At 41.4% G+C, this 27,079-nt stretch overlaps 1 protein-coding gene across 1 annotated transcript in view; it reads right to left on the bottom strand.

Annotated features, from left to right (window-relative positions):
* Positions 1–27,079, bottom strand: part of ZNF704 (zinc finger protein 704) — a 104,406-nt gene that overhangs the window by 35,569 nt on the left and 41,758 nt on the right. Inside the window, exon 3 of the mRNA XM_082045353.1 lies at positions 2,341–2,444. Coding sequence (XP_081901479.1) covers positions 2,341–2,444 — 104 coding nt within the window. The remainder of the gene's footprint in view (positions 1–2,340; positions 2,445–27,079) is intronic.

The raw sequence follows: 27,079 nt of genomic DNA, 5'->3' as shown, positions 1-27,079 counted from the left end.
AAGTATTTGTACTTGAGTCTCCCCCTAAAGCCAAGAAGTACATCTGGTATCAACATGTGACCTTAGCAGAGCTTAAAATCTCCATTTCTTCAGAAAAACAAAGCAAACAGCACTCTTTCGGCTACTACTTTCTGACGCATTTATGGTGGTACTTTGTACTCTCAGGGTTTACAGCTTCTTATCACCTTGCTGAGAAAGAGATGTAAATCAAGAACATTTTTAAGTAGCATGGAAAAGACTTAACGAGGTTGACAACACAAAAAACCGGGGACACTGGTTCTCATTAATACTAACAAATCTGTCAATGTAATGGAGTTCAATATATAAATATATGCAACTTACTCTTATTTTGAGGCTCTCTTCACATTGCTGGAGTTGCGTGAAAGAGAACCAAACGAAATATTACGCAGCTGCAGGGAAACAAGGGCCAAACTCTGATCCAGTTTACATAGATGTTCATCCCCAGTAATTCTAGCGCAGATCAGACTTTAATATTAATGCCAATGTTATTTTTTTCACTTCCAGGCAAAATTCCATTTGTTTAAACAAATGTTCCTTTAATTACACTGCTACTTACTGCCTTTTTTTTGGAAAAGGCTCTAGAAAGAATTAATCATTAGTATATTTGTAGCTCATATTACTAAGATCAGAGCCTAGCCTTGCAACACCAGTTGAGCTATAAATTACCAAATCTTTACACTTTTATTGAAGTCTTTAGTAAGTCTTCACTCAGACAAAACTAAGATATTCAGGGAGGAGGTGCCCAACAATAGCTCCAAAATCTTGTCTCTGACTGCTGAAAACATGTGAATTACTTTTTCAGGCTTGTCTTCCCAGGTTTCGGGAAAATAAGCAGACAAGCTATGGGAAGAAATATCAAAGAGCACTCAGGCTGCATGGAGAAATATGAAAGGCAGTTAACAGCTACCATTTACCTATTAGCAATTCAAAAGGGCTTGTTGGGAAGATCTTTCTCATGGACAGCTGCGAGCTGCTCCTGACAACTGTCACCTGCTCAAGCTGTCTGAGGTGGCAGATACTGCCTTGTCCCACAGGAGAGCGGGTCCCTGTGACTGGGGACATGTACACGCCTCAGCCGCTCTGCCTCCCTGCAGGGCACATCAGCACAAATCCAGCTTCACCTGAGGTTTTGGCTCTGAGCTGGAGCAGCTGGAGAGCAGGTAGAATATATTGTTGGCCTTCCCTGGGGACTGCTAAGCCCCAGCCCTGAGATGGGACCGTCACTGGGGATGTCACGGTCAGAGGTTTCCCAGGGCTCCTCAGAGCAGTGGAACTCCATAAACACTTCTGGTTTTCAACACTGGAAAGCACACAAACAGGAGTCATGGGCGTTCATGGGTAGAATTCCAGCTATATGGCTAAACCTTACGTTTACCGGAAAAAATGAAAAAAAGCCACACTGTTTGTTCAAAAATCTTTAAAGCTGGGACATTTGGTAGAAATTCCTTTTAAGAACAACATCACTCAGTGGATTGTCCCTGCTTCCATGAAGAAATACAAAGACTACTTCCCTATTAATTTGCACCTGTAAGTATTCCTCAAAATGCTCCAATTATTTACTGGAGGGCATCTAGTGTCTGTTCAACAGTTACATATGAGTAAGAAAAGCCAGAGTCATACAAACAATGCTGAGACATCCTAGCAAGCGTGTCCTAATTTAAGATTACTCCTTCAAATACAGCACTTTAAAAAAAATCTCATCTAACCCCAGTCAAGCTTGCACACATTAATTATGTTTCATCAGCAATCTCATTATTACCACTAACTTGTTAGATTTATTTTTATTTTTGTGTCTTCTGCTACACCAAGACTGGAGTAGTCTTATAAGGGATTATGGATTTGATGGTAAGACCATCTGAGAGTTACATGGGCAGAAACAGAACTGTCTCTGTGCAGATTGGTGGTGCACGGCCTCTCAGCCGAGGGCTGGGATCCGGACATGCTTTGCCTCATTGTAGCGTTGAGTAAAATCTGAGCTCATTTCCTTGGGGTGGGGACAAGAACAACTGCTGTCATGTTTAATGTATATGTGCAAATGCAAATAAGCTGCTTGGAAAATTAGCATTTCACTGAGGTCAGGAGACCTTCCACAGCGCACACGTCCCATTTCATAAACTAGAGATGCTCAACAGTTATGGAAAAAGGTTTCTTCTCATTTCTGCCAATGCTGCACCAAAGACCTTGACTAGGTTGGAGCAAAGCTTGGTGTGATCCCCAGCACACACGGGTCACTGCCACAAGATGGACACTTGTACTCTGCCCTCCAGCACGGTCACAGCTCCTGGAAACAAGCCCCGGCCCCCCTCCCTGCGGGCTTACCGTTGGGTCGGACAGGAGGGCTGCGGACCAAAGGGCTGGTGGATAAACTGGTGAGTACCATGGCTGCTGTTACTTTATCCATGTCCAGTTCTTCTGAAGATTTTCTGCAACACAGCGAATGGGAGGCAAGAAACACATCAGCAAATATTTAACTTTCTTTTTTAGTGTTTGCCTTTTTTTTTTTTCAGTATCAGTCCAAACACTAAGCCAGCACAGCACAATAACCAAAGCAAGCTGCGGAGCAGAGTTCTGAAAGCTTCTGTCTTCTAGCAACCTAAGCATATCAAGTGGCTACTTTAAGTAAACCATCCCAGTTTAAATAGGAAAAACAGTGGGAAAAGAGAATGTATCTTTGTATAAAATTGTCAGGATTACTGTGACCCTCCATAAGTTTGGCTCTGTTCCTTTTGTTTTTTGGTTTGTTTGTTTGTTTGGGTTTTTTTTCAGAATTTCAACTACTCCTATCCTTAGAGCTAAGTGTGTACTTTTTTCTTTGATGAAGACATGGAGATGCAAACCCATGTAAAATTACTAGTAACACTAATAGCATACACCACTCACTGTAGGGTAAGGAAGAACTATGAACTGGAGCTAAGGGATGCGATATTTTTTTTGTTGCTTCTGCTTAAGGCTATTAACCTTCCTGTAGTCTCTCTGAAAGACTGATCCTAAATTTTTCCTGGTCAGATTATAAACCAATTATTTAAAATAATAAGAAAATGGCAAGAAAACCAGTGTGTGTTGGGCGTGGCAGGGGGGAAGATTTTTTTGCAGGTTTAATGGGCACCTGTGCCAGCAGGAGGGCACAGCGGGAAGGGAGGGACCTGTCACTGCCTTAGCTCAGCCTTGCTGGAACCAGCCCTAATTCAGAGGAGAGGGCATAGGGAAGGGATAGGAATGGAGAGGAGGGCAGTCAGCTTTCCAGCAGAAGGAGGAGAGGATTTGGAGAACAACAGATGCCTCCAGAAACCAGGCTTCAGTGACCCACTACTCAAAGAGTCATGTTTTCTTAAGACAATGCATTATTTTATTTGTCTGTAAAAATGTATACACTATCATTTTTCCAAAAAAAAGAAACCCGTTTCCTGACAATGTACAATTTCTGAAGAGTGAATGTACCAAAATAAAACTAGCAAACCCAATAGGTTTAGCAGACTTTTGCTATCCATTCTTGTGGGACAGGGGAATGAAAGCAGCTTCTTGAAAACATTTGCTTTCAAACATGTGACTGATCATCCAAGACCATCTTCTCATTTACCAGAGACCAAGCTAAATTTGCTCTTACAAAAGCACACCTCCCTCCCCCTCTATTCTGCATGGTGGGTTTTTTTTTAGAATTTCCTCTGTGCCTTGCCAGGAGCTCTATTTAACTGATCAGGTTGAGCCTTTATTTAAAGCCCAATATGAGAAGTGTTCAGCTACCTGATGTTTTCCATCAACTGCTGACGGGTACGTCACCAAGAGGAACAGGACATGCTGGCTGCAGTCCCCTCTCTAGAATCCCATTTCACTCATCAGGTGAAAGGCTCATTAACTGGAAACTATGCTACAGTCAAAGCCTCTCAATATTTTAGTGAGCAAAGCTCAAACTTGTCCATGAAACAGTTCACAGCCGCCTTCTGGCTGATGAAAGGACCCACGCAGATGCCGATGAACACTCTCCCATACCGCACAACAGCTTAGCTCTCACGACTGTCTTTTGTAACACATCACTGCCTGGAACTGAAATGCTGATGATGGTTCCTGCTGAGTTCTGATTATATCCATAAAAACCCTCCTTTCTTCCAGCCAAGGATTTTGCAAAGAGCAGAGCAGCCATATGGCCATCATTGAGTACTGGAAAAGGTCTCGGATATCTGCTGTAATCAGCTAATACCTGAATCTGTCACCCATCAGGTCCTCTCGCCTGCAGAGGAGTATTTCATTTGGAATGCCAAATTCCTCAGGGCTCAGAAGACTTTTCCTCAGGGATGACATGAGGGATGACATGGAGATGCTACATTTTTCTGGAGACCAACCCTGCCAGATGATTTTCCACTCTCTGAGAAGGATTCGGCTGCTTTGTAGTCCACTCCTGCAAGACTACATCGACTGTCCCTACTCCTTCAACCAGCTGTGAATAAACCACTAATATTTGCACTTCTGCGGTACATGAGGTCCAAAAGACCACAGGTCCCCAATAGGCTGGAGAAGGTGGTCCCTAGCGTTTGCAATCAGCCTTCCAACAAGGCTCTTCTGTGTGTGTGGCAACAGGACTAACGTGCTCCTGTCCGGGCCTCTGCAGAATTGCAAAATCACGCTACAGCTGTTGTTGCAAGCATTCGCCAAGTTGGTGTCAAGATGTCATGGTCTAGATCCAGAACAAATCCCAAAGTTTCTCCAAAGAGTCTGCAAATTTAACTTCTCCCAGCTCTTCCATACTGATGTATTTATTTTTCCTCAAAAATGACTCAGACTGCCACTCTGAGAAACCACCCTTTGCTCGGTTCTTGTTTCAATAATGCCCCAAAACTGTCAGCATATGAATCTGCCCAAGATGAAAGTTTTCACAGCCAGGCAAAGGACTGGAAAGGCCATGAGCGCCCCCCCGCAATTTGTGGCCATGCTAAGCCACAATCTTGCAATTACTGGAATGCTTTTTTCTCACCTTAACAGGTTTTCAATAGGGAAAGCCCAAATAAATAAAACCTTAGACTTTTTCTCTAACCATTTTGAATCACTTACCACTCCTCAGCTGCATCCAGCAAACAAGGAATGCTCTGCTCCTACTTCCCAGCCACAAGAATTTTAGCAGCTACAAGTGTTGGCTTATGTGACTGTGCTCCCAAACACGTTTTTACAGTTTGGCTCATAAATGTAAACACATATATTTCATGCATCACTCGGCCGGCACCACTGCGGGAACAGCAGCCTTTGAGAGAGAGGCAAAGCATAAAACTGAAGACAGGAACCACTTACGGCATCTGCATTTAGTCAGCATCATGTGCAAGTCGATGGCTTAAGGCTGTCGCAGCCTTTTCCAGCTTTCTCCACTGGAAAGTGAGCCTGCATGCAGCTGTGCAACAGTATTGGCACTCAGAGGGGAGAATAACTTGTCTGTTACACATCAGTTTTCACAAACCATTAATTCCACCATTGCTAAGGTGATTTTCTGCAGAGTGAAGTAATAATCCCTGCCATTTCTTATACTGTTATTAGATTCAAAGAAATCTAAATATGATGTAAAGTCACCTATTACATAGTTATGAAGATTTCTTCTTTCCTCTAACCCCACATCCTAATCTCCAAATGCAACCTCCCAATATCTGGACCAATATATTTGTGTCAGCCCAGTCTGTATTTGAAACCAAACAGACTTGGATCCTTTATTTCCAAGTCTTCATAAATCCAAACATACGTCAATAGCTGAATTCTAATGAACTGGCTGAGACATAAGCAGCCGAAGTTAGAGGCGCTTGGGGATGGATATTTTACCACCACCTCATGTCTCTTGGCATCGTGTCTCCCTGTTTCCTCAGCAGGAGAATGGTTTCACTTGATCCCTGCAAAACTCTAACCTGGCCAGCCTGGTATGTAAAACAGTCCTCTTTAATAGCCAAGCTCAAATTCAACTTAGTTACGACCCTCACTCTTATTCAATCCTTTCCTTTGTTTCACTGATGAATTTACCATTCTTAAAAAAATCATTTAATGGTGTCAAGAAACTATCACATCTTTCTCAGAGCTCTCCACAAGGAAAGGCTGGATTTAAGCTCCAAAAGATGAGCAAAAGAGGGTCCAAAACAAGTTCAAGACTACACAAGTGTCCCAAACCACTCGCTTGCACCATGGTGTGGTTCCTCCCAACTAGCAATGTTCTGGCAAGGAGACAACTTCCTGACCTCCCTCCATGATGAGTGCCCAGGCCCTATTCTGGCCACCGCCACCTTTGTGCTCCCCAGTAAGCACCATTCCCATCTGGACACACATACACCACACCTCTGTTAGTTCTTCTCTCCATCAGCCACATCATAATCTATGGCTGGAACTTTTTTTTTTTAAAAAGAATCTTTGAAAAATCCTTAAAAATACATATTTCATTCTACTTTTGAAGTCTTTGGTCTATCCTTTATTATTTGCCTGGCTTAGATCAAAAAGCCTGCAATTCTTCCTCTTGGAAGACTGCATCTTAGGTCAGTACTTCACCCAACCACACTTTAAGGGTTCTAGAGAATATTCTATTAGCAGAGAAACTGGTAGTGGTAGCAGGTGCTTTTGATAAAATTGACCTTATTTGAAAGGACAACTTAAGTTCATTTAAAGCAAAGGAAAAATAAAAAGACAGAAATTGATTTTCCCTGCTCGCAATGCCGAAGCTTTCAGTTAATTCCCTGGCCCACAACCTCTAACTCGGGCACAGCGATACTCAAAGCAAAGATGCTCAGGCTCAGCATATGGAAAATGCCGTCCCGTGCTCCAGAGCTGCCCCGACGCAGCGTAACCACAGACGAGGCAGCGTTTCTTCACCAAGGCTCTGCTCCCATCAAGAAGGTGAGAGGGGGGAGCGGGGGCAACAGCATCCTGCAGCCAACAGGACCAGGCTGCAAACGGGTGGAAGCTGTGGCCCCAGTAGATGATCCCATGGAGAAGAGAAGGATAAGGGTATTTCCAACCACTTCAAGCAGAGCTTGGCTACAGAAGCTGATGGTCACAGATCCAGCCATCTTCTCCAGAGCCATGTCCGTCTGCTGTTCCGTATTGCTGAGCTTGTCTTTTCTTGTCCTACTTTCTAAGCGATAACCACCTGAAGCCCTGATTTATTAAAAGCCTTATATTTTTCTCTGTTTTGGCAAAGAGATGTGCTTACCTATTTCTTACTGCTATCCTCACTAGAGGAACAAAATAAAAAATAAATAAAATAAAAAATCTTAACTATGATTGATCAATAACAGCAGCACTCAAGAACAAACATGCTGATACACTATGTTAGGTGGCTACTGCTCTCCACCCAAAAAACAGCTTAAGACAGTGGTTCACAAAACATCTTGATCTTTTGTTAAGGAAGTACCATAAAAATATGCATGCGTCAATATGCTATAACTAGGACAAAATAACAGTATATTTAAATTGCTCTCTCCCCCCCATACTTCTAAATGCTCATAGAGACCCCTGAAGTCTTACTTTGACCACCTGATTATAGCCACATCACACAGATGTCATCATACCGAGCACTGTATCAATACTGACAAATAAACATGTTGTTACAGGCTTTTGTACACCAAAAATAAGATACATCTTATAATGAATCACTGTAATCAGTGCACTAGTAATAACAGAAGTACTTCTGAAAGAAATAAAAATCCTAAATTACATTCTACAGGTAAAACTTTAGGTTTCTTCAATTCATCATGAATGGCAAGGGCAACACTCTAATACGGGACCAGCCACAAAAGCCATGCATGTGGCTCTGAATCCAGATACCCAAAGCAACTACAATCACTCTTCTCTCTTGAGTAAAGATCTACAATATCATGCTGCAAAATATTCTTAATCCATAAAATATTTTACATTTACAATAATACTTGGTTACCATCTAACAACCCAAAATTCTAACAGTACAGATAAGTAAACAATCTTGCTGGTTGCTATTATGTTTGGTTGTTGATTATGCAGACTAATAATTAACTTACTTGCCAAAGACAATAGCAAAAATTAGAAAGAAAATGATCCAAATAAACAGTCCGAGGTCCTCAGCACTCTTTGGTAAAAGCTGTAACTTTTCACAATAAAACAAAAAGCAATGGGAAATATTTTCAAATATTATATTAAATCAGTACAGTATTATAATGCTACATCTGAAAACATAAGGGAGCATTACTATTTACACTTATAAAAAGATGACTTGTGTTTGATATCTGAAGCAGAGATGCAACAATATGATACACTAATTAGTAGCTAGGGATTTCTGCCCTTGCTCATCGAGGCCAAACATAAAATTAACCTTTTCCACACTAACTGTCACATTTGCAGAGTAGTTCATCATATACAGAATAACTGGCCTTTTTTTATCTGTGTCTGCTGTCCTTGTTATACACAAGCAATTTTTTGGATACTGACAGCTACCAGAAGTTAATTATTAAAAAAATCTTTATTATACAAAATTAGGAACTTTTTTCCTAAAAATCACATTTACCTGAACTTCTCAAGGAAGAAAAAAAAATGCATCAAATGCCATCTTAAAGCTCTCCACCTCCCCCTGGTCAAGCTGATACATTTTGCAATTCGATTATTTGAAAGACCTTTGGAAGCCTGAATGGTCTGTTAGAGCCCAAGATGAGCTGATAGAGTCATCGCTAACACAGATAATGATTTTCTATCTGGACTGTAATGGTATAAAGACAATAAAAAGTCTCTGCAAATTAGTCATATCAGACAGGAGGTATTCACAGGGTGTTCTCAGCATCCTGGAATAGAAAATACATTTAACAGAAGAACTAAGTGTGTAATGCAGTCAGTTTTCTCAAAGTCTTTTGCTTTTCCTCGCATCAAACAAGGCATCACTTTTCCTCTTCTCCAAAAACACAAGTATTTTTTCTGGCCATTATTGTTAAAAGCACTAAAACTTAACAGAACACAATCGACTTGTTTTTTTCAACCATTTCACAGATTTAGATAACCAAGGAAACGTGCCATTTGGTTCCAAAGGCTGACTGACATACTATCCCATACATGGGGGTCTCACCTGTCCCCTCCAAGTCGGCAGACTGCTTCTCGAGCCAGGCGCCTCCCCAGGGTCACCCAGAGTATGCTTTCCCGTGCCCCTCTCCTCCTCACAGGGGTACATGGGGCTCAACAAAGCCAAGTGCAAGGTCCTGCACCTGGGTCAGGGCAACCCCTGGTATCAATACCAGCTGGGAGATGAAGGATTGGGAGCAGCCCTGCAGAGAAGGACTTGGGGGTACTGGTGGATGGAAAACTGAACATGAGCTGGCAATGTGTGCTTGCAGCCCAGAAGGCCAATTGTATCTTGGGCTGCATCCAAAGGAGTGTGACCAGCAGGTCAAGGGAGGTGATTCTGCCCCTCTGCTCTGCTCTGGTGAGACCCCACCTGGAGCCCTGCATCCAGCTCTGGAGCCTTCAGTGCACGAAATACATGGACCTGTTGGAGAGGGACCAGAGGAGGCCATGAAGGTGATCAGAGGGCTGGAACAGCTCTGCTATGAGGACAGGCTGAGAGAGTTGAGGTTGTTCAGCCTGGAGAAGACTCCGGGAAGACCTTTCAGTACTTCAAAGTAGCCATTAAGAAGGATGGGGACAGACTTTTCAGAAGAGCATGTTATGACAGGACAAGGGGTAATGGTCTTAAACTGAAGGAGAGAAGATTCAGGCTGGACAGGAGGAAGAAATGTTTTACACTGAGGGTGGTGAAACACTGTCACACGTTACCCAGAGAAGTGGTAGATACCCCATCCCTGCAGACACTCAAGGCCAGGCTGGATGGGGCTCTGAGCAACCTGATCTAGTTGAAGATGTCCCTGCTCATGGCAGGGGAGTTGGACTAGATGAGCTTTGAAGGTCTCTTCCAACCCAGACTATTCTATGATTCTATCTTGCATAATAGAAATGATGCGACCCTGGCTGCTCTGTAGCTATCACCGCAGCAGACTTCTTTGGGGAGTGCTGGCAGAGCTGCACCAGCAACAAAAAAGATGCAAAATTACTGTGATTTCTGTCGTCTGATGCAAACACATCCTATGGACTCACACTACTGCTACTGCTGCTGTCCCCTCTGCAGCCCAGAGGCAGGAAGAGCTGCTTTGCCCCCAACAACTCCCCAGAAAAGTTTGCTTAAGGCAAAGCCTGCAAAACAGATGGAAAATGCCTTTTTCATAAAAGCCTTTTTATCACTGCTTCTTAAGCAACTCATCTGCCTTTCTTAAAAGCAATTGAAACTTCAAATCTATCCAAGTGGGAACAGGACTGAACTCTAGGTCTCGCTTTTGGATTTACAACTCCAGGATACAGTGTGCTGGGGGTGCGGAGGGAGAGGATGGGCAGTAAAACACTGCCCTCATTTTTGGCTGGTGATAGGATCTACGATTTTTAAACGCTCTGCATAAATGGGAACAGTTAAGCAAGCCAAATTCAAGACAGGGAGATAAGCTGCAGTTTACAGGAACAATTTATTCTATATATTGAAAAAGTTGATCCAATGAATAATTTTTACTTCTCAAACAGCTGTGATGTATCAGGAGAACTTATCTGGCAAAGAGCCCTCGGGGCAACAACAGAAGCTGAAATAGGAATATAGCAAAGAATTCATCTGCTTCAAAACAGAGCAATCATATAAATGGTAATCACTTGATAGATTATGAGTGCAAAGCAAAAATTAAATTCAGAAAGTAATAACAGAACCCTGCAGAGAACAGTTATCCCTTACAGTCACCCACAAACCTTGACGATTTTCTGTTCCATCTCCTCTACTTTAAAGGCCACTTGCTGATGCAATAAATAACAAACCAAGGCTCAATAGCACCCTGAAGCAACACACCAATTATTCAAAATATTACCGAATATACTCACGTTCAGTCTTTGCCTTAGTTACTGGTTTAGCTTGTTCACAAGCACAGGGTACTGTTTACAGAAAGAAAATTCCACACTTCTAAGCACTGCTGCTTTCTTCAGGGAAAGGGGATGGGCTGCTTGCAATAACACCCAAGAGGTGCTGCTCAATGCAATACAAACCACCTTGCTGACATTCATTTCTATGGATTTAATTCTAACATTCCCCAAATATGTTTTGTAATATCAATCCCTATATATAGCCGTAACACATCCATATGGATAGTTTGGGTAGCACAATTTATCGATAAAAACCTGCTGCAAGTCAATTTTAAAGCAATATTTAACCGCTTTTTCCCTCCACACATTAAAATATACATTTTTTCTAATAAAACATATATGTACATGAAACATTTGAAAAAATCTACAAGTCTACACTACATTTATCCCCTTGTCCTCTCATCAAATCAAAGAACCACAAGAGCTTACTGCCCTGCTGCCACATATAACTACTAACGTGAACAAGATGGTGAGCACTTTGCTGAAATCAAATTAGTCTCAAAAAAGACCCACGGGGCCAGTTTCTGTTTATTGTTAATCAGTCCTTTTGAGCTTTCCGAGTCCTCATTTTTTTCAAGCTAGAAGTAAAGAGAATTAGAGAGAAAAAAGCCATGAATTATGGATAAGGCTGCCCACAGCCACCAGCACTGCTGAAAAAGACCTAGAGACTAGTGGCAGAAACACCGCTGAGATGACCCTCTGCTTCTTTCCAAGGTGAGATATTATAGCCCAAAGAGTGGAATTTCCAAACCTTAAGCCATAGTTTCTATGGTATACATGAGCCAAAAAGTCACAGCACTGTAAAGCATCTTCCAGGGTCTTCCTTGCTATTGTAGTGACCCAAGAGACAAACACCATGGTTCATCTCATAACTGACTGGGTTTTTGTCCTTCTCAATCCAATAGAAACCTGTCTCAGAACAGGGATGACATAGTGCTAGCTTGTCTTGTCCTCTCTTGCCTTCCCTTCATCACCATGTCATTGAATCAGTTTTGCAGGGCTATGTTGACAATGGTACCTCTGAGATCCAGTTCAAACCTATTTTGTCTACACACACACACACACCATCGAGCGCATCCAGGTATGGCTCTTCTGATGGGTTCTCTTTCCATTTCCCTGATCATCCTAAAAATCTGTCTTCTTCATTTGTAGATGTCAAAAGAGCTGTTCCAAATGTTCTTTTTATGGTCTTGGTCATATCTTCTACAAGGACATCAGTATTCCCCTGTCTCTGTTGAAACCTCTATGATTTCACTTACAAGGATAGCTCGGTCACCTGTAATGAACAATACAGCCCCACTGCTGTTCTCTTCATCATCTGTTTACCGTTAATGAAGCTGGAATTAGCTGGTATTAGTTAATTGTTCTTGAAAGGGTGACAGAAATGTTTTATTTAAAATAAAAGGAACAAACATGACTGACATTTATACTTACACACAACCTGACTACAGGCCAGATTGTCATGATTCTCCTTTCTCAGTTTTCATTTTCTTAAGAAAGATCATTACAGAGATAACAACACTTCCAGATACTTTCCAGGGAGGGCAGAAGGTAGTGCAAATACCAAGGATGCATAAACTCTCACACTCCATATGTGGGGCTTTGTGGGCCATTTGGTCTGGTGCTCTGTGACCAGCACTGACTATTTCAAAGGGAGATGCGGTACGGACGTTACCATGATTAACATACCATCCATTTCCAGGAATTGTGGATTTCATTACACTCTGTGACCAGATTAAAAAAAAAAAAACAACACAGATAAAATGCTCTAGATATTCCAATAAGTTTTCTATCAGCTATGGCTCTAGGATAGTCTTCCACAGAATCTCCCTCCTCTGTATGCTGTCCTCACGTCTGCACTTCAGTCATGTTTGACAGCAAGAAGCACTACAATCTAGTTATGGTATTCAGGAGACAAATATTACTTTTTAGCAGGCTTGATTTAGTTGCTTTTCTGACTGTCCTGTTGTTTTCACAATACCAGAAACAGAGAGCAGAAGCTTGAAGTGCAACTTCTGCTCATCATTGCTTTATTTGCTATGATGACTCCTTCTATACATTTCCTTTTTGACATGAACACACACAGTAACTTCCATATTCCTTCACACCAAGCTCTTCCTATGTTCATCGAGCCACAGTTCAGGATACACCCCATTGGTGAGGAAGAAAATGTAACAGGAGTTTCTGCATGATAACATCTTAGTCAGCCGGAGACCTGGCCGCTATTCAATATAATATATAGCAACCCACAGTTGCTCCAAGTTAAACATAAGTAATATAAAGCAAAGCCCCTGAGGTGATTTCAGCAGCAATAAACTGCCTTCACTGATTCTATGCCATGAGGATTCAGAAGACAAGTTGATGTTCTGACATACTGGCAAGGTTTTGAACACTTAAAGAAGGATTGCGTCCCTCTGTTTTAGGAAAAAGCATGCTAGATTACAGACTGAAATAGATACCATCACATTAAAAATCTATTCTGCAGTAAGTAAAACCATATTACACACAGTCTACACTGTATAATCTAATTTCAGGTGATGTAATTTAGCATTAGGGCTTTTACCATTAGGGCTTTCAGATTTTTCAGGAAGGTTGTTTTGTTGTTTTGTTTGTTTGTTTTTTTAAATCTTACAATTACAGGTGAGATGTTTCTGTTGTTTGTTTAGCACCTGAAATTTGAACCTGATGTTACGAACTGTGAAGTACCACCACCAGAAGATCCCCAGACCTAAGCAACATGAAGTGTCTCAACAAGGGCACCTGATCTTGAAACAAACAGGGCACAAAGCCATCCCTCTCTCTGAACCACCTCCTACAAAGATGAAATATATTTAAGCAAAACACCAATCCTTCTTCTTGCCTTTAAAACAACTGTTCAACACTTTCAAAGATCCTTAACAACTTAATTTCTTCCACAGGAACCAAACACAACCTCATGGACGGCCACCTTCTCATCTCATGATTTAAATATTCGCTGCATGGATATGAAATGAAGATATTTTTCAAATGGTGGATGTAAAAAAAACAGACACTACAAAACAAGTAAAATCTGCCAGACCATTTGAAGGAGATGCATGTGCAGGAAGGAAATGTCTCTGAAGCCTCTGGGCAGAGTCAGACCTACGGGGCACAGACACGCCAAGGTGTCCCAGGGCTGCCGGGTTCCTGCGGCCACAGAAGCCACCGGCAGCCGGTGTGTGAGCAGGTCTGGGCTTCCCAAGAGCATCCAGCCCTGCCTGGGTGCTCTGCAGTGTGTGCATGTGGCTGCCCCCGAGATCCTGGGCAGGAATAACCGCGCTCTCCACAAGAATATTGAGGTAAAGCAGAATGACTTTGACAAGAAAACAATGAAGTCTAGACCATCTAGACCAGGGGTGTCAAACTCATTTTCACTGGGGGCCACATCAGCCCAGTGGTTGCCTTCAAATGGTCCAATGTAATTTTAGGACTGTATAAATGTATTTTATATATAAATGTATGTGGCCCCCAGTGAAAATGAGTTTGACACCCCTGGTCTAGACTATCCGTTCTAGATGTCGGACAGTGCTGGACTCCCCCTAGCATGCTTGCCTTTTGCTACAGCCGTCAGAAAATTCCTGGGATTAAAAAACAAACAAACCACACACACACAAAACCCACAAAACACAAAACCACCAACACACCCAAAACCAAAACACTCAACAAAAATGCTACGATTTAATGAAAACTCAAAGGCTAAGTTAAATAAAACCACTAACAAATGAATAAATCAATCTTTTCACAAAATAGATGAAAAGGAGCAGCTTCAGCCTGTGAGAAGCTGGCAGTCAGGGTTTGGTGCCTGTTTAACACCCACTTCGATGGAGCCCTCTCCGCAGTCTGGGACAACCACAGCCCCCTCCTCACTGCTCTCCTGAAGCCCCAGTTCGGATGTCAGCTCCTTCAAGCAATAGAGATGCAGCCTGCACAGAGTCACTTCTTGAGTCACTGTCTGAAGGCAGCGTTCACCTGACAGCAGTTTTAGTATGACACAAACGTGACCACTTCCAGAGAGGCAGATTACATTACTATCCTGTAGATACACTACATTTCGTACAACCTGTAGCACTGCAGCTAGACACTACCTTTGCAAAACATTACTGTGTTTTGAAAATTTACTATTTTTATTTAAGGAGTAAGCTGCCCTTAGAATATCTACATTTTCTCATTTTTTTAATCTCCCAGAAAAATTAAGGCAACTGAACTTATTCTTTCTCCTATGTGCATCTCAATACAGACATGAAAACTACAATGCAGCTGCCAGGCCTCAGTGGAACTGCCAGTACAGCCCAACTGCAGTCTCTTGTATACCAACACCTTTTGGCTTTTCAAAATAGATTAATTGTATTATTTCTCTGTTACTTCCCTCCAACAATCCCTTCTTAACACACACACACACACACACACCCCCCCCCCCTTGATTCTCTTCCCTTCCTAAGCACAACTCATTAGGTCACCAATTCCCTCGCCTCGCTTAGGGTGATTTTTGCCTTATTTTACCTCCAGTGCATGGTCCTTATATAACCTGACATTAAGGAAAATCTGTAGGTAGGAAAGTTTTCCTGGATGCACTACCCATCTCATCTCCTCCTAGCTTTAAAAACCTCTCCTCCCTCCCAGCCCCCAATCCCACCAGTATGGTCTAGCTGACACCAGTGACTATGGAGGCACATCTGATAACTTGTCCAGCAAAGAGGCCCCCTGGACAGGGGGAATTGCTTTCTGTCCTCTATGTGACAGGCTTTTTTTCTGTTTTCAAAGCAGATCTTAGCAGATGAGCAAAATCAGGCCAGCATCTTTCTTCACAGCATCCTGTAAGGAAGCACAAGTTTATCATAGCAGGGTGTACCATCTTCAGTTTGTGAAGTTATTCCTTCCACTCATCCCAAAGCACTTGGCTCCAGCACTCAAGTCAGGTTCTCCTCCTGGCAGCAGCAAGCTCTGGTAGCAAAACACATAAGCTGAAGCCCATGACAGCACTAGCGTTAAGATGACTTGCTGATGAAAAGCATGACCCCAGACCACTGCAGCCTATCCCCCTGCTGCAGATGATGTCTAAAGTTTTGTAAATTATCTAAAACTCCCCCTTTTTTTCAGGGAAAGAAGACGTTACTGTTAGAGCCCTGACCACTGTGGCTGCAGCTTCAGTTCAACTCACCCCTTGGTTTGCATTATCCGGAAGGTATTGATCATTGACAGCACACAGAGACATCCCTCCAAAATATCAGTGTGCTTCAGGCATGAGTCTATAGGGAAGAACTGCTTGACTTGGGACTTTGAGAACTATGGGACTCATAACTTGGCCAACTACAACAACATTCATGACAATGATGGCTAACAGTGAAGAAATACAGCGCAGAGCAGTTACAGAGCCTGCATTAACTGCAATGGCTGGAAGTTTTACTCATGTTTTAATAATGTACACAACTAAACTGGGGTAAATCGTGAACAGAAAGAGCATGTGTGCTTGTGCACAGAAAATTAGAAAAGCATCTCTTTACCGTTCATTTTTTTTGTCAGTATCTCATCTTCCATCCTCTTGAGTAGGATGTTATAGTTGAATTTTTGATTCATTAATTTCATATAAAAGAAGATAAAGAACTATGCACCAGATGCATATTTGTCCTTCACTTTAAAGGACTATATTAAAAACAGAATTGTTAATTGATAACACCAGAAAAAAATCATAGTCACACGTTTATGTCCCACAAACAGCATCTGCTAACAGGTATTCAGCTATAAACAGAATATGCAGAGCATGATAAACCACTTTGAAGCAAACATCTATAACACCACAGTCTCTAAAAAACATTTCATTAGCAAAAATATCATTAGAGCAATATCATATGCTTTAGGACTGTTTTCTTTTGGTCTCAGTTTGCAACCAGGGCCATGTTTTGAAGAACTGACAATAAACCAAAGGGCAGATTCAGACTGTGAGGGTTTCCATACGCTTGCTCTCCTCCCCACCCTCCCAGCTCCAGGGTGCTCTGTCACGAGGGACCCATCAACCAGCAGGGCTGCTATGCAGTGTGTCCATCTGTGGATCCTTTCCTGGCTTTGACTGCTTGTCTTAGGAAAGCCAAGCATATTGGCATCCTCGCCTTGTATTTAAAAAGCTCTTCTTGTTCTTTAAATAACTCCAAGGATGACGCTTGCGTGACTCCTCACTGCCATTTCTGGCTCACGAAGAGCAGCACATGGAGTCCTGGCAGTACAACACCAACTGCGTTGCCTTTGGGACCGCAGTACCGGAAAGTAGCAAAAGCCTACCTTTCCAAAGCAGAAACCCGTTAAAAAAACCAAACCACAACAAAACAACAGTGGAAGGGGATGTGAAAAAGCAAAGGCTTCATCCTCAAACATTTTATTTTGCCTCCCTCTCCATTCAGGCTGACATCTGATGATCCCTGCAGAGAAGAACTTGGGGGTACTGCTGGATGAAAGACTGGACATGAGACAGTAATGTGCACTTGCAGCCCACAAGGCCAATCGTATCTTGGGCTGCATCAAAAGCAGCGTGGCCAGCAGGTTGAGGGAGGTGATTCTGCCCCTCTGCTCTGCTCTGGTGAGACCCCACCTGCAGTCCTGTGTCCAGCTCTGGAGCCTTCAGTGCAGGAACGACATGGACCTGTTGGAGAGGGGCTAGAAGAGACCACAAAAAATTATCAGAGGGCTGGAACACCTCCCCTGTGAGGACAGGCTGAGAGATTTGGGGTTGTTCAGCCTGGAGAAGGCTCCAGAGAGACCTTATTGAGGCCTTTCAGTACTTAAAAGGAGCCATTAAGAAAGACAGGGACAGACTTTTTAGCAGGGCCTTTTACAACAGGACAAGGGGTAATGGTTTAAAAATAAAGGAGGCGAGTTTCAGGCTGGACATGAGGAAGAAATTTTTTGAGGGTGGTGAAACACTGGACCAGGTTGTCCAGAGAGGCAGTAGATGCCCCATCCCTAGAGACATTCAAGGCCAGGCTGGACGGGGCTCTGAACAACGTATTCTCTTTCAGGACGTCCCTGCTCATTGCAGGGGGTTGGACTAGATGACCTCTGAAGGTCCCTTCCAACCCAAACTATTCTGTGATTCTACAATGTTTGTGGTTGAGCTGCACGGCAGAGACTCCAGCCCAGGAGGAGAAAGACAAAGCTGCTCCCTCCTGCTCCTGGGTCCAACAGCAGCCAGAGCACTGGGATCTACCTACAAGAGTCACACTGGCTTGAACTGTTAGTAAACACAAACGTTTGTCCCCAATTTAGTGTCATTTAGATAAGCACACACCTAAGTAACACCTACGCCTTAGCCAAAGATGAATGATTAGAAAACACAGATTTTAAATTGAATAGTGCTGAGTGCAAACACACAGTCCAATACATTGAAAAGAAACAGGAAAGCAAAAAGCTGTGGCAAACTTCTGTAATTCACACCTTCCTTCAGCATAACTCACTCTCGAGCAACAGATCTGAGACAAATTTAAACATTTATTGATGTGAGAACAGACAATTGCAGCATAAAGCTAAATTGTCAGGGCTCTTTAAACATATTCATGTGTTGTCAACTTCAGCAGACAGATGTTATTTTGGTATCCAGACTCAGAGGAATCTGGATACCGTCACTTGATGGTGGAAGACCTGTCAAAAATATAATCTTTTCAAAATATTTAATGAAGATCTAAAGCAAATAAAACTATGCTATTGCATGTGTGTTTACAGTCATGATTTTTCTGCAATAACCAGTAATTTAGGGCACACAACATAGCAAACTGGAAGAACCAGAATTTCAGAAAATGTTAAGGTAACAACTTCCCAAAAAAGAAGTTTTCTGGGTGTTTTTTGTTGTTGTTTGTTTGTTTGTTTTTAAGAAAAAGGTGTCACAATCAGTTGTTGTAATCAAGCAACATGGTCAACACAGTCTCACTCATCACTCTTGAACCAAAGATGCACAGAAGTAAACCTGATTTCACATTTTAGCCTAGAGGGCATATGAGTTATACAGGGAAGCCCAAATGTCTAGTGCAACTTCGCTGCAATATTATTGCCATGGTGAACGGTCAAGATTTTGGATAATCCAAATGTAGTAATCAAAAAAGTAACTGCAGGCTTTGTTTTGGGATTCGTCTTCCTATTTTTTGTTTCTCAAGAAGACGTTTTGTTCTCAGTTGATTATTTTTAAAACTACCATTATAGAAAAAAATCACAGAAGACTCACTAAAGCCAGAGAAATATGCGATGTTTTACAAGTTGCCTTCACAAAAATGCTCACAAGTAATTTAAGTTTAATCTAGCAATCAAGACCTGTTCTCACCAAACACAACATGGAACAGTATTTCTATAGTATATTAAATATGTTCTCTAACACTGAAAAATGTTTGCAATACTAATACCCAGTGTTTCTGAGTCATTAAGAGTGGGTTGGGGGTTATGACAATGTCAGTTCTGAAAAGGGGTATTTGCTTTAAAACCTGGGAGAGACAGCTATGAAAGGGAGAGACTTTCTCTAATAATTTCTGGTAATGATCTGAATAAGGCCTGTTCCCAAAACTACATCACAGGGACAAAATCTGTAGTGTGAATATTTATCTTTGTTAACTTGAGCCTCACTTCAGCTTCAACTTCTACGAACAGAAGACTGTAAACAACAAACATTTAGAGAAGATTTTTTTCAGTCACAATTTGAACTGTACTCTTAAATGAAGTTTTAGGTGAGTAACCATTTTCCACTTTTTTTTTCCCATGAAAGCTGTGATTTTTACTACTTTATCAGAGGAAAACCATGCATCTTCAAGCTGTGCATACATACATACATACATACATACATACAAAGCTGTATGTACAGACTGGCAGATCTCAGCACACTTATAGACTACATTTACCCATGTTAGACTGATGGGGGAATTAATTAGCCGAAATTTTGTTTCTGTAGCCCACAGTCCTCTGTACTAAACAAAAACCAAGCATGATGAAAAGGGTACCCCTTTTCGTCCCCTGTATTCCACTGCAGAAATACTTCATAAAGTTACATGTTGCCTTTTTCTTATCCTAGTTAAGATACAATTTGACAAGGGAAGCTTAACAAGTCGCACCACAGCTTGTTAATGTGCAATAGCAATTGATTATGTAACGCTTTTTAAAATTCATTTATAGCAGTGACAAGAATATAGTTATTGGTGGAAAGAGAAAATAAATACCTGCTCTACTCAGAAATCAGCTGACAGCCCTGGTGAGTTGCTACTTGATTTAATTTCCATTAATTTTCCACTGGAGAAAAAGCCAGCAGGGAACACAAAAGACTCCACAAGAAGTTTCTGCAATACTTGGCTCCTTAGCATAGTGATCCTTTCCCCTGTGCTATTTTTAAGCCAAATGTGCTAAAATCAATGGTTTTGTGCATGACTGGCTATTCCAAGCCTTGTGGAAACAACCAAAAAGCAGGGTACCACCAGTGTGCTGCATAAAATGCTTTGAGAAGTCCTCAGAACAGAAAAATCAAATAGCCAGCTAATAAGACCTAAGTATTTTTTTCAAATATTTTACTTTTATTGTACTTGCCATAAATATCAAGGGTCTGATCCTGTGAAATTCAGTTCATGCCAAGATTCTTCGCATTTTTTTTTCTCTAGAACAGAACCTCCTTCCACCCAGAAACTGCCATTTTGGCATTTACTGTAGGATTAAAATGCATCTGTATCAAGACTTCAGCCCTATAGAAGCAAATGTGATTAACTGCTTCAATTTTATATATTTATTGAGGGAAATTAAATGCAGGATTAAACAACAGCTAAGTGGATAAATTGCCTTATACTTCCAAACCAGGAAAAAAGTGTTCCCTTTAATTTAAAACTCAGTTCTGGAAACTGTGTACTAGAAATGGCCACAGCAAAACATACATGTCAGGTTCCCTTTAAATAATTATTTTCAAAACAAGAGCTCCTACAATACTCTGTGTGTGCCTGTGTCGCTGCTGCTCACCGCAGACGCTGGACCATTGGCCATGATGCCAGCAGAGGAAGTTCAAACCTGCATCCCCCATCTCCCAGGCAAAGCTCTGACATCTGCAGGAACCTGGAAATCCTGGCAGTACCTCAGGAAATCAAGACCCTGCCCCAGATTTAAAAACCACATTCTGTTGAGTTTGTTAATATATGAAACCAAGGGGTGGTTTCCCTCTTTCCACCCTCAGACCTATCTTCTCCCACCACACATATAGTCAGCAATATCTTAAAAAATATAGTAAACAGCAGGCAAAAAAAAAATATTCAGAATGCTTTGGTAGCAAATTCAGGACAGCCATCCCTGTATTTAAGTTTTTAAATGTAGTAAGATATTGCTTCCAGCCACATTAATTCAGTTTCCTGGGAACAAAAACGGGTATAGTTGAGAGCACTGATTGTTCTTAGTCTCGCGCAATCATACTTGATTTGCAGTTTCCATGTTTCCCTAACTACCATAACTGAGGGATGCTTTTTGGTCTCAGTTCTGAAATCAATTTTGTATCTTTATCAGGGCTAGCAGGAAAGCAGGACTGCATCTCCCTCCAAGTGCCCCTGCTCAAACCCCATATTTTAACCGCAATGGCTTGAACTGTGTGTTTGTCAGTGGAACACCCAGTGCTGCTCCAGTTGTGGGATCTGCGAAGAGAAGTACGGGTTTCTGTCAAGAAGCAATTCTCTCACAGATGCCTTTTTGCATTTTAAAACAAATTGTCTTAAAAGCATCAGGAAGTTTTACAAACCATTACTATAAGTGATAAATGTGGTTTTAGAATGTTCCTGTTGAAGATTTTTAAACCAAAAGCTTCGATACATGACACTGAGCTTCAGTTAAAGGATGAGTTAGAAATAGATACAAAGTTGGCTGACACAGGATGGGATTCAGCTCCAGTTCAGGACACCTATAACTATGCATACAAGTGGACTATGCGCCCAAACTCCCGCCGCTGTCAACAGAAACCTGGTCACAATAACGAGTAGAGAACAGGCACCAGCCATTAGCAGTGGGGTTTAGATTGGGCTTGATTAAACTTGATTAAACCAGCATCTTTGAGATGTCCTAGCACATCCCCCCCAGCCATCAGCTGCTGCTCCCTGAGCCAGGTCTGGGGCAGTTCCTGGGTCACATCTGCATTTTATTAAAAATCTACCTGTGATACTATATACAGCCTATATTTTTCTTTTCCCTCCAGAGCATAAGACGGCTAGTGCAGAATTTCTATATTATAACTGGCTGCAGTGATTTTTAGAAAATGATGTTTTTCTTACTGTCCATTTCTTAGTGAACTTAACTGATCAAGCCAGCTTGGCCTTTGGATTCAGGTACCTCCCCAGCAACAAGCTCCTTTACAATTATTCCCCAGCGAAATATCCAGCTGTTTGTTCACTTTCAGGGTATTCAGCCAGACTCTTCCCAAACCCAAATCTGGAGGGGGACACAGCGATATAAGAGTAACCAGATGTCATAACTCAAACAGAACCTCTACTTAATTTCAGGTTTCCCTGTATTTGTATCGATTGCTCTACCACAGTTACTAAGACACATGTATCTAAGGGAAGTGGCTAAAGTACCTTACATCAGGAGTGAATAATAATGCTATAAAGCTCTTACAGGTAGTAGCAATAATCAGGGCTTTAGAAACAGAGAATTTTGCCCTATCCTTGTCTCAGAAGGGAAGTGTTGCACTGAAGAAGAAGGTACAAGTCAACTACGAGAGACCCAAATAATATTGAACAACTATCCCATGTTATACTTCTTAGAGAAGTCCCGAAGTATTTTTCTGGATGCTAGGCACAATTCTGCTCTCACCGCTTGCACCCGACATCTCAACCTAGTATCTTAACCTCTGGAAAAATCTGTTAAATGCATTTCTGAGGAGAATTTAACAGAATGTAAGTATACAAATCTGCTAACACCTCTAGCCCAAGGCAATGCAGGAGGCTGAGTACAGTAGCAGCAGTTCCCAGATACTTTATCTGATATTCAAACAGCTGCTCTAACTCAACTGCAGAATGGCATGGTTTCTCTGAAAAAACCCAGACTGGATCTTCAGCTGTTTTAGGAGGCCAATTTCCTTCACAGTGGAAGCAGGATTTTAAAATTATTTTTTTTAAAGTTGTGTAAGAAAAATCCTAACTATCTCATATTAAAGTCTGCCAAACTCCTGAAAACAGTGAATGGCAAACCTATTTAGCTCTCAGATATTTTCTCGCAGATTCTTTTTTGAAAATTAATAAATAATTAGTGTAAATGTGCCCTCTGGAAATATAACATTATGTTTGGCATTTTCTAACAGTCCAAGCTTTAGATCTAAATTCCCATTAGAAATGAAAAGCCAGCTATATGGTGGCATAATACAACCTTGTCAATGCTACACTGTATCTAAACAAGAAACATATATACATATACATATTAAGTCTACATACCCACCTTCCACAAAAAGGCAGCTCAGATTGTTGTTGAACACTAGTAGCACAAAAACGTAAAGGAGCAGGAAAGGGGGAGAAAAAAAATTACCTGCTTATACTTTTAGGAATGATAGACATGTCATTTTCTAACAACATTGTGGAAGCATAATAGAGAGTTCACTCTTTTTTGTTTTGCACTGATGCTTCATTTTATTTAGTAGAAGCTCTCATAGGTCTTTAAATAATTCATAACGCAGCACCTGTTGTTTAGTTCAAGGAGGGAGCGTGGAGAACATTAATCAAACCAGAGATGAATTGGCACAGCTGTAAATCTGCAAGACCCCTCCCCGATGAGCTCATCCCCCAGCAGTGCAAATGAGAATGACATCATGCTTGCAAAGCCGCGGGCACACGCTCACACTCACTCCCTGTCTCCTCCACAGGATTTCTGCTGCTTTTGGACATAGCTTTTTTCCAAAAAACAAGATCATTATAAGCACATAAATCTAGGTAGAAGGAACAGAAGCTGGAGGACGTGCCACTAAAGCCATGGATTTTGTCCTGTTAGGCCAGTCACAGCTCCACTACAGACACAAAAGATACATCTTGCTATTTGGAAAAGAATGAAACTGCATATTTATCTGTCCAGCTCAAAAAATACTTTTTTAAAAAAAAGTATTAGAGACTTGCCATTGAATAACATCCACAAGTACTTTTCAAAGGACTGCTGAATGTTTTGACTTGATTTTCACTGAACATGAAACTTCATGACCTTTAGCTCACAAAACCACTCTCAAAATCAGGTCTCCAACAGATGTGTTTGGAAAAGTACATGTTCATATAGCTGTGCTGCTAAAATCTCTCATTTCTCTCACCCTGTTCAGTTAGCCAGCAGACATTTAAGGCGCAAATACAAAAAATATGAGAGTCAGAACCTGTTGATACTGGATTACTTAACAGACAAACTAAACAGTTAATAAAAAGCCTATAGACAGAAATAATGTATGGGAATGAAATGCTCAGAGAACAATCTTGATACTAACCTGCAGAAATCCAAGGTGTTTTCTTAATCGTCGGTGAACAGGAAGGGCAGCCACATTTGTTTAGTCTTTTAACTATGCTAGCCCAGGTCCATAACCAGCTTAGTAACTTCACTAAGTACAGTGAACATTAACAAGCTCATTTAGGTCTATTTCATACTGTTCAATAATTAAAGTTATTATTTTACTGGCAAAGTTTACAAAATTGCTGATTGCAGTAGAAAGCACAGCTTGGTTGTCCAATGCAGTCAGCGTAACACCCAACGAAACAAAATTGGAAACACCTCTCAGTCCCAAAACATCTACTGGTCTGGTAAACAGCCCACGCCACGATCAGGTTTCCTCCTTCGCAAGGGCATAGGATATAAACCCATGTATGAGAATGAAATGGGGAAGAAATACAGGGTGTTACAAAAAGATTAACCCAATTTGAAATCACTGTATCTTTGAAATTGGGTTCTAAGAACACTTTTAAACCTTATTGCTATGTATTCACCACGAAACATGAAAATACATGCTTTCTGCAATTTTGAAATTTTACATACTTTGTTTCTGTCCACTTGTAAAACAACTTAAGTTGACGTATCCAAAGCTAGGTAATGTAGTTTTAATGTACAGTATCACCTCTTGCCTTGTAGTTCAGCTCAAAACCAAGGGACCAGGTTTCTGCTCTATATGAGAGTGACAGAATATGGCTGCAGGAGGTTTACAGGCTTGCCAGTCATAATTCCAAATTGCTGGATTTTCTAGGCTTCACACTGCCTGTTGAACTACGCTGTCTACATCCCACAGTTTGGAGAAAAAAACGACACACAGTGGATTCCTGGTAACATCTGAAGAGCTTTGCAGACAGCAACATACAGAATTAAAACAGGCCTCAGAAGAGGCACGTGAAAACTAGAAAATGAGAAGAGAGCAAGCACAGACAAGCTCCAGCAGTGAAGGCGGTGGCATCCAGAAGTCAGTGCCCCACAGCCCAGGCCAACATAGAAGTGCTCACAAGAGGGGTCCTCCAGCCGCGCACCTCAGGGGAAGCACAACCAGCACGTTTTGAAAGTGCTGAAAATGTCTGAGGAGCACTTGGGAGAACCAGCAGAAGAAATCAGTCAGAGGACACGAGGAAAGGGGTTGTAGAGGGGCAAAGGACCGTTCCAGCCTGACATGACCTGCCTAGTGCAGAAGTAGAAGAAGAGCAAGTCAGACTCTTAGATCAGAGGACATTTCAGGTTAGAGGACTCCAGAGCTATGTCTTTGCTTGGCGTTTTTAGTGTTTAGTATAGTGATGTCATTCTTGGACTAGCACCTTTTTCAGATATTAACACAGAAACAAAACAGAAGAGGTTCACTGCTCACTGAACTGCAGAGTAATTTTTCCACGAATGAGCAGGAAGCCTCATCATTTCAAACTAATACAAGTCCCAAATACATTTTAAGATACGACATTAAGAAAACTAAAACACATATGCCCAGAAAAGAATAAATGCATTAAGAAAACCATACTTGAGCCATAGCATTGCAGAGGCAAACACTACTACAAAACACCAAGTCCAAAGGAATGGACTGCAGGCATTCTGTGATCCTCTGATCTCCCACTGTGGCTGTCAGGTGGAGCAGTTCCAAGTCCTTTTAGTGAGTAGCAAGTGCAAGAGCAGAAGGGCACAGTAAGGCAAGGCCTGACCCCCTCAAAGGGGAGGATTTCTGTGGGACTTCGGGACTTACACAAACACAGGACGCAGGAAAGCAAAGTCTGCACCAACACTTCGGTTCTTCCTTGAATCTCCTTCCACTTCAAGGAATCCTGCCTAGCCTTGCTATGTAAAGAGTTGCATGTTGATACACTCGAGATTTCAGAAAACAAGATTTTGGCAGAGGAAAATAAGCCAAAACATCCCTTCTGATCCAAGCGCAGATTTTGAATCTTGTAAACAGACTTTGTAGTATGAAGAACTGTTCAGAAATCTCCCATCTTAGCATCAAAGTCTTTGGTTATTGGCCCCCAGATGTGACTTCTGTAGCATCATTCTACCGCAGTTTGAAGATACATACTTCCCCTTCAATATTTACCCTTCTTATAATGCCAAAAAGCTTGAACCATTCTCTTCTCCTTGCCAAAATGGGATGCTTGGAATTAATCTGGACAAAGGCTAAGCAGAAAGTTTAGATGAAAAAACAGATGGTTTCACCTCTCTATGCTACTACTTTGCCCCAAAAGATGCTAACAAAATGTGTCAGTAATGCTTCTGCTTTTTTTTTAAAAAAAAAAGTAATTTTAGCTTTGTAATTTAGGAGAAAAAACTTTTTACCTAAGCTCTTGCCCATCTCCTTTCCATCTGCACACAGCAGCAGAAAGATTTAATGCAATTTAATGACTAATGGCACACAATTTCAGTCTTTACTGGTCGATAAGCCTCTCCATGCAGAAAATATGTAAACGAAGAGTTACGATATGGAAGAACTCTATTGACATAGAAGACTTATTTTTCTGCTGCTTTCGAAAGATGCACAGAATGATTCCCACTTGGACAATCGAAGCGATAGGCACATTTTGATTAGTTATTACTGGTTTTTAAACATAATTTAATTTTGTAAAAGTCGTTCTGAAAATCTATGAAATATAAAACGTATCCTGTCTGGGGATTGTTTCAATGATACTTATACATATATACACATACATATATGAAGACAGAA

This window comes from Streptopelia decaocto, assembly GCF_964273445.1.
Source record: "Streptopelia decaocto genome assembly, chromosome: 2".
In the NCBI taxonomy this organism is placed as follows: domain Eukaryota; kingdom Metazoa; phylum Chordata; class Aves; order Columbiformes; family Columbidae; genus Streptopelia; species Streptopelia decaocto.
Note: the sequence above shows the minus strand (reverse complement) of the source record. Positions and strands in the feature narration are given on the sequence as shown.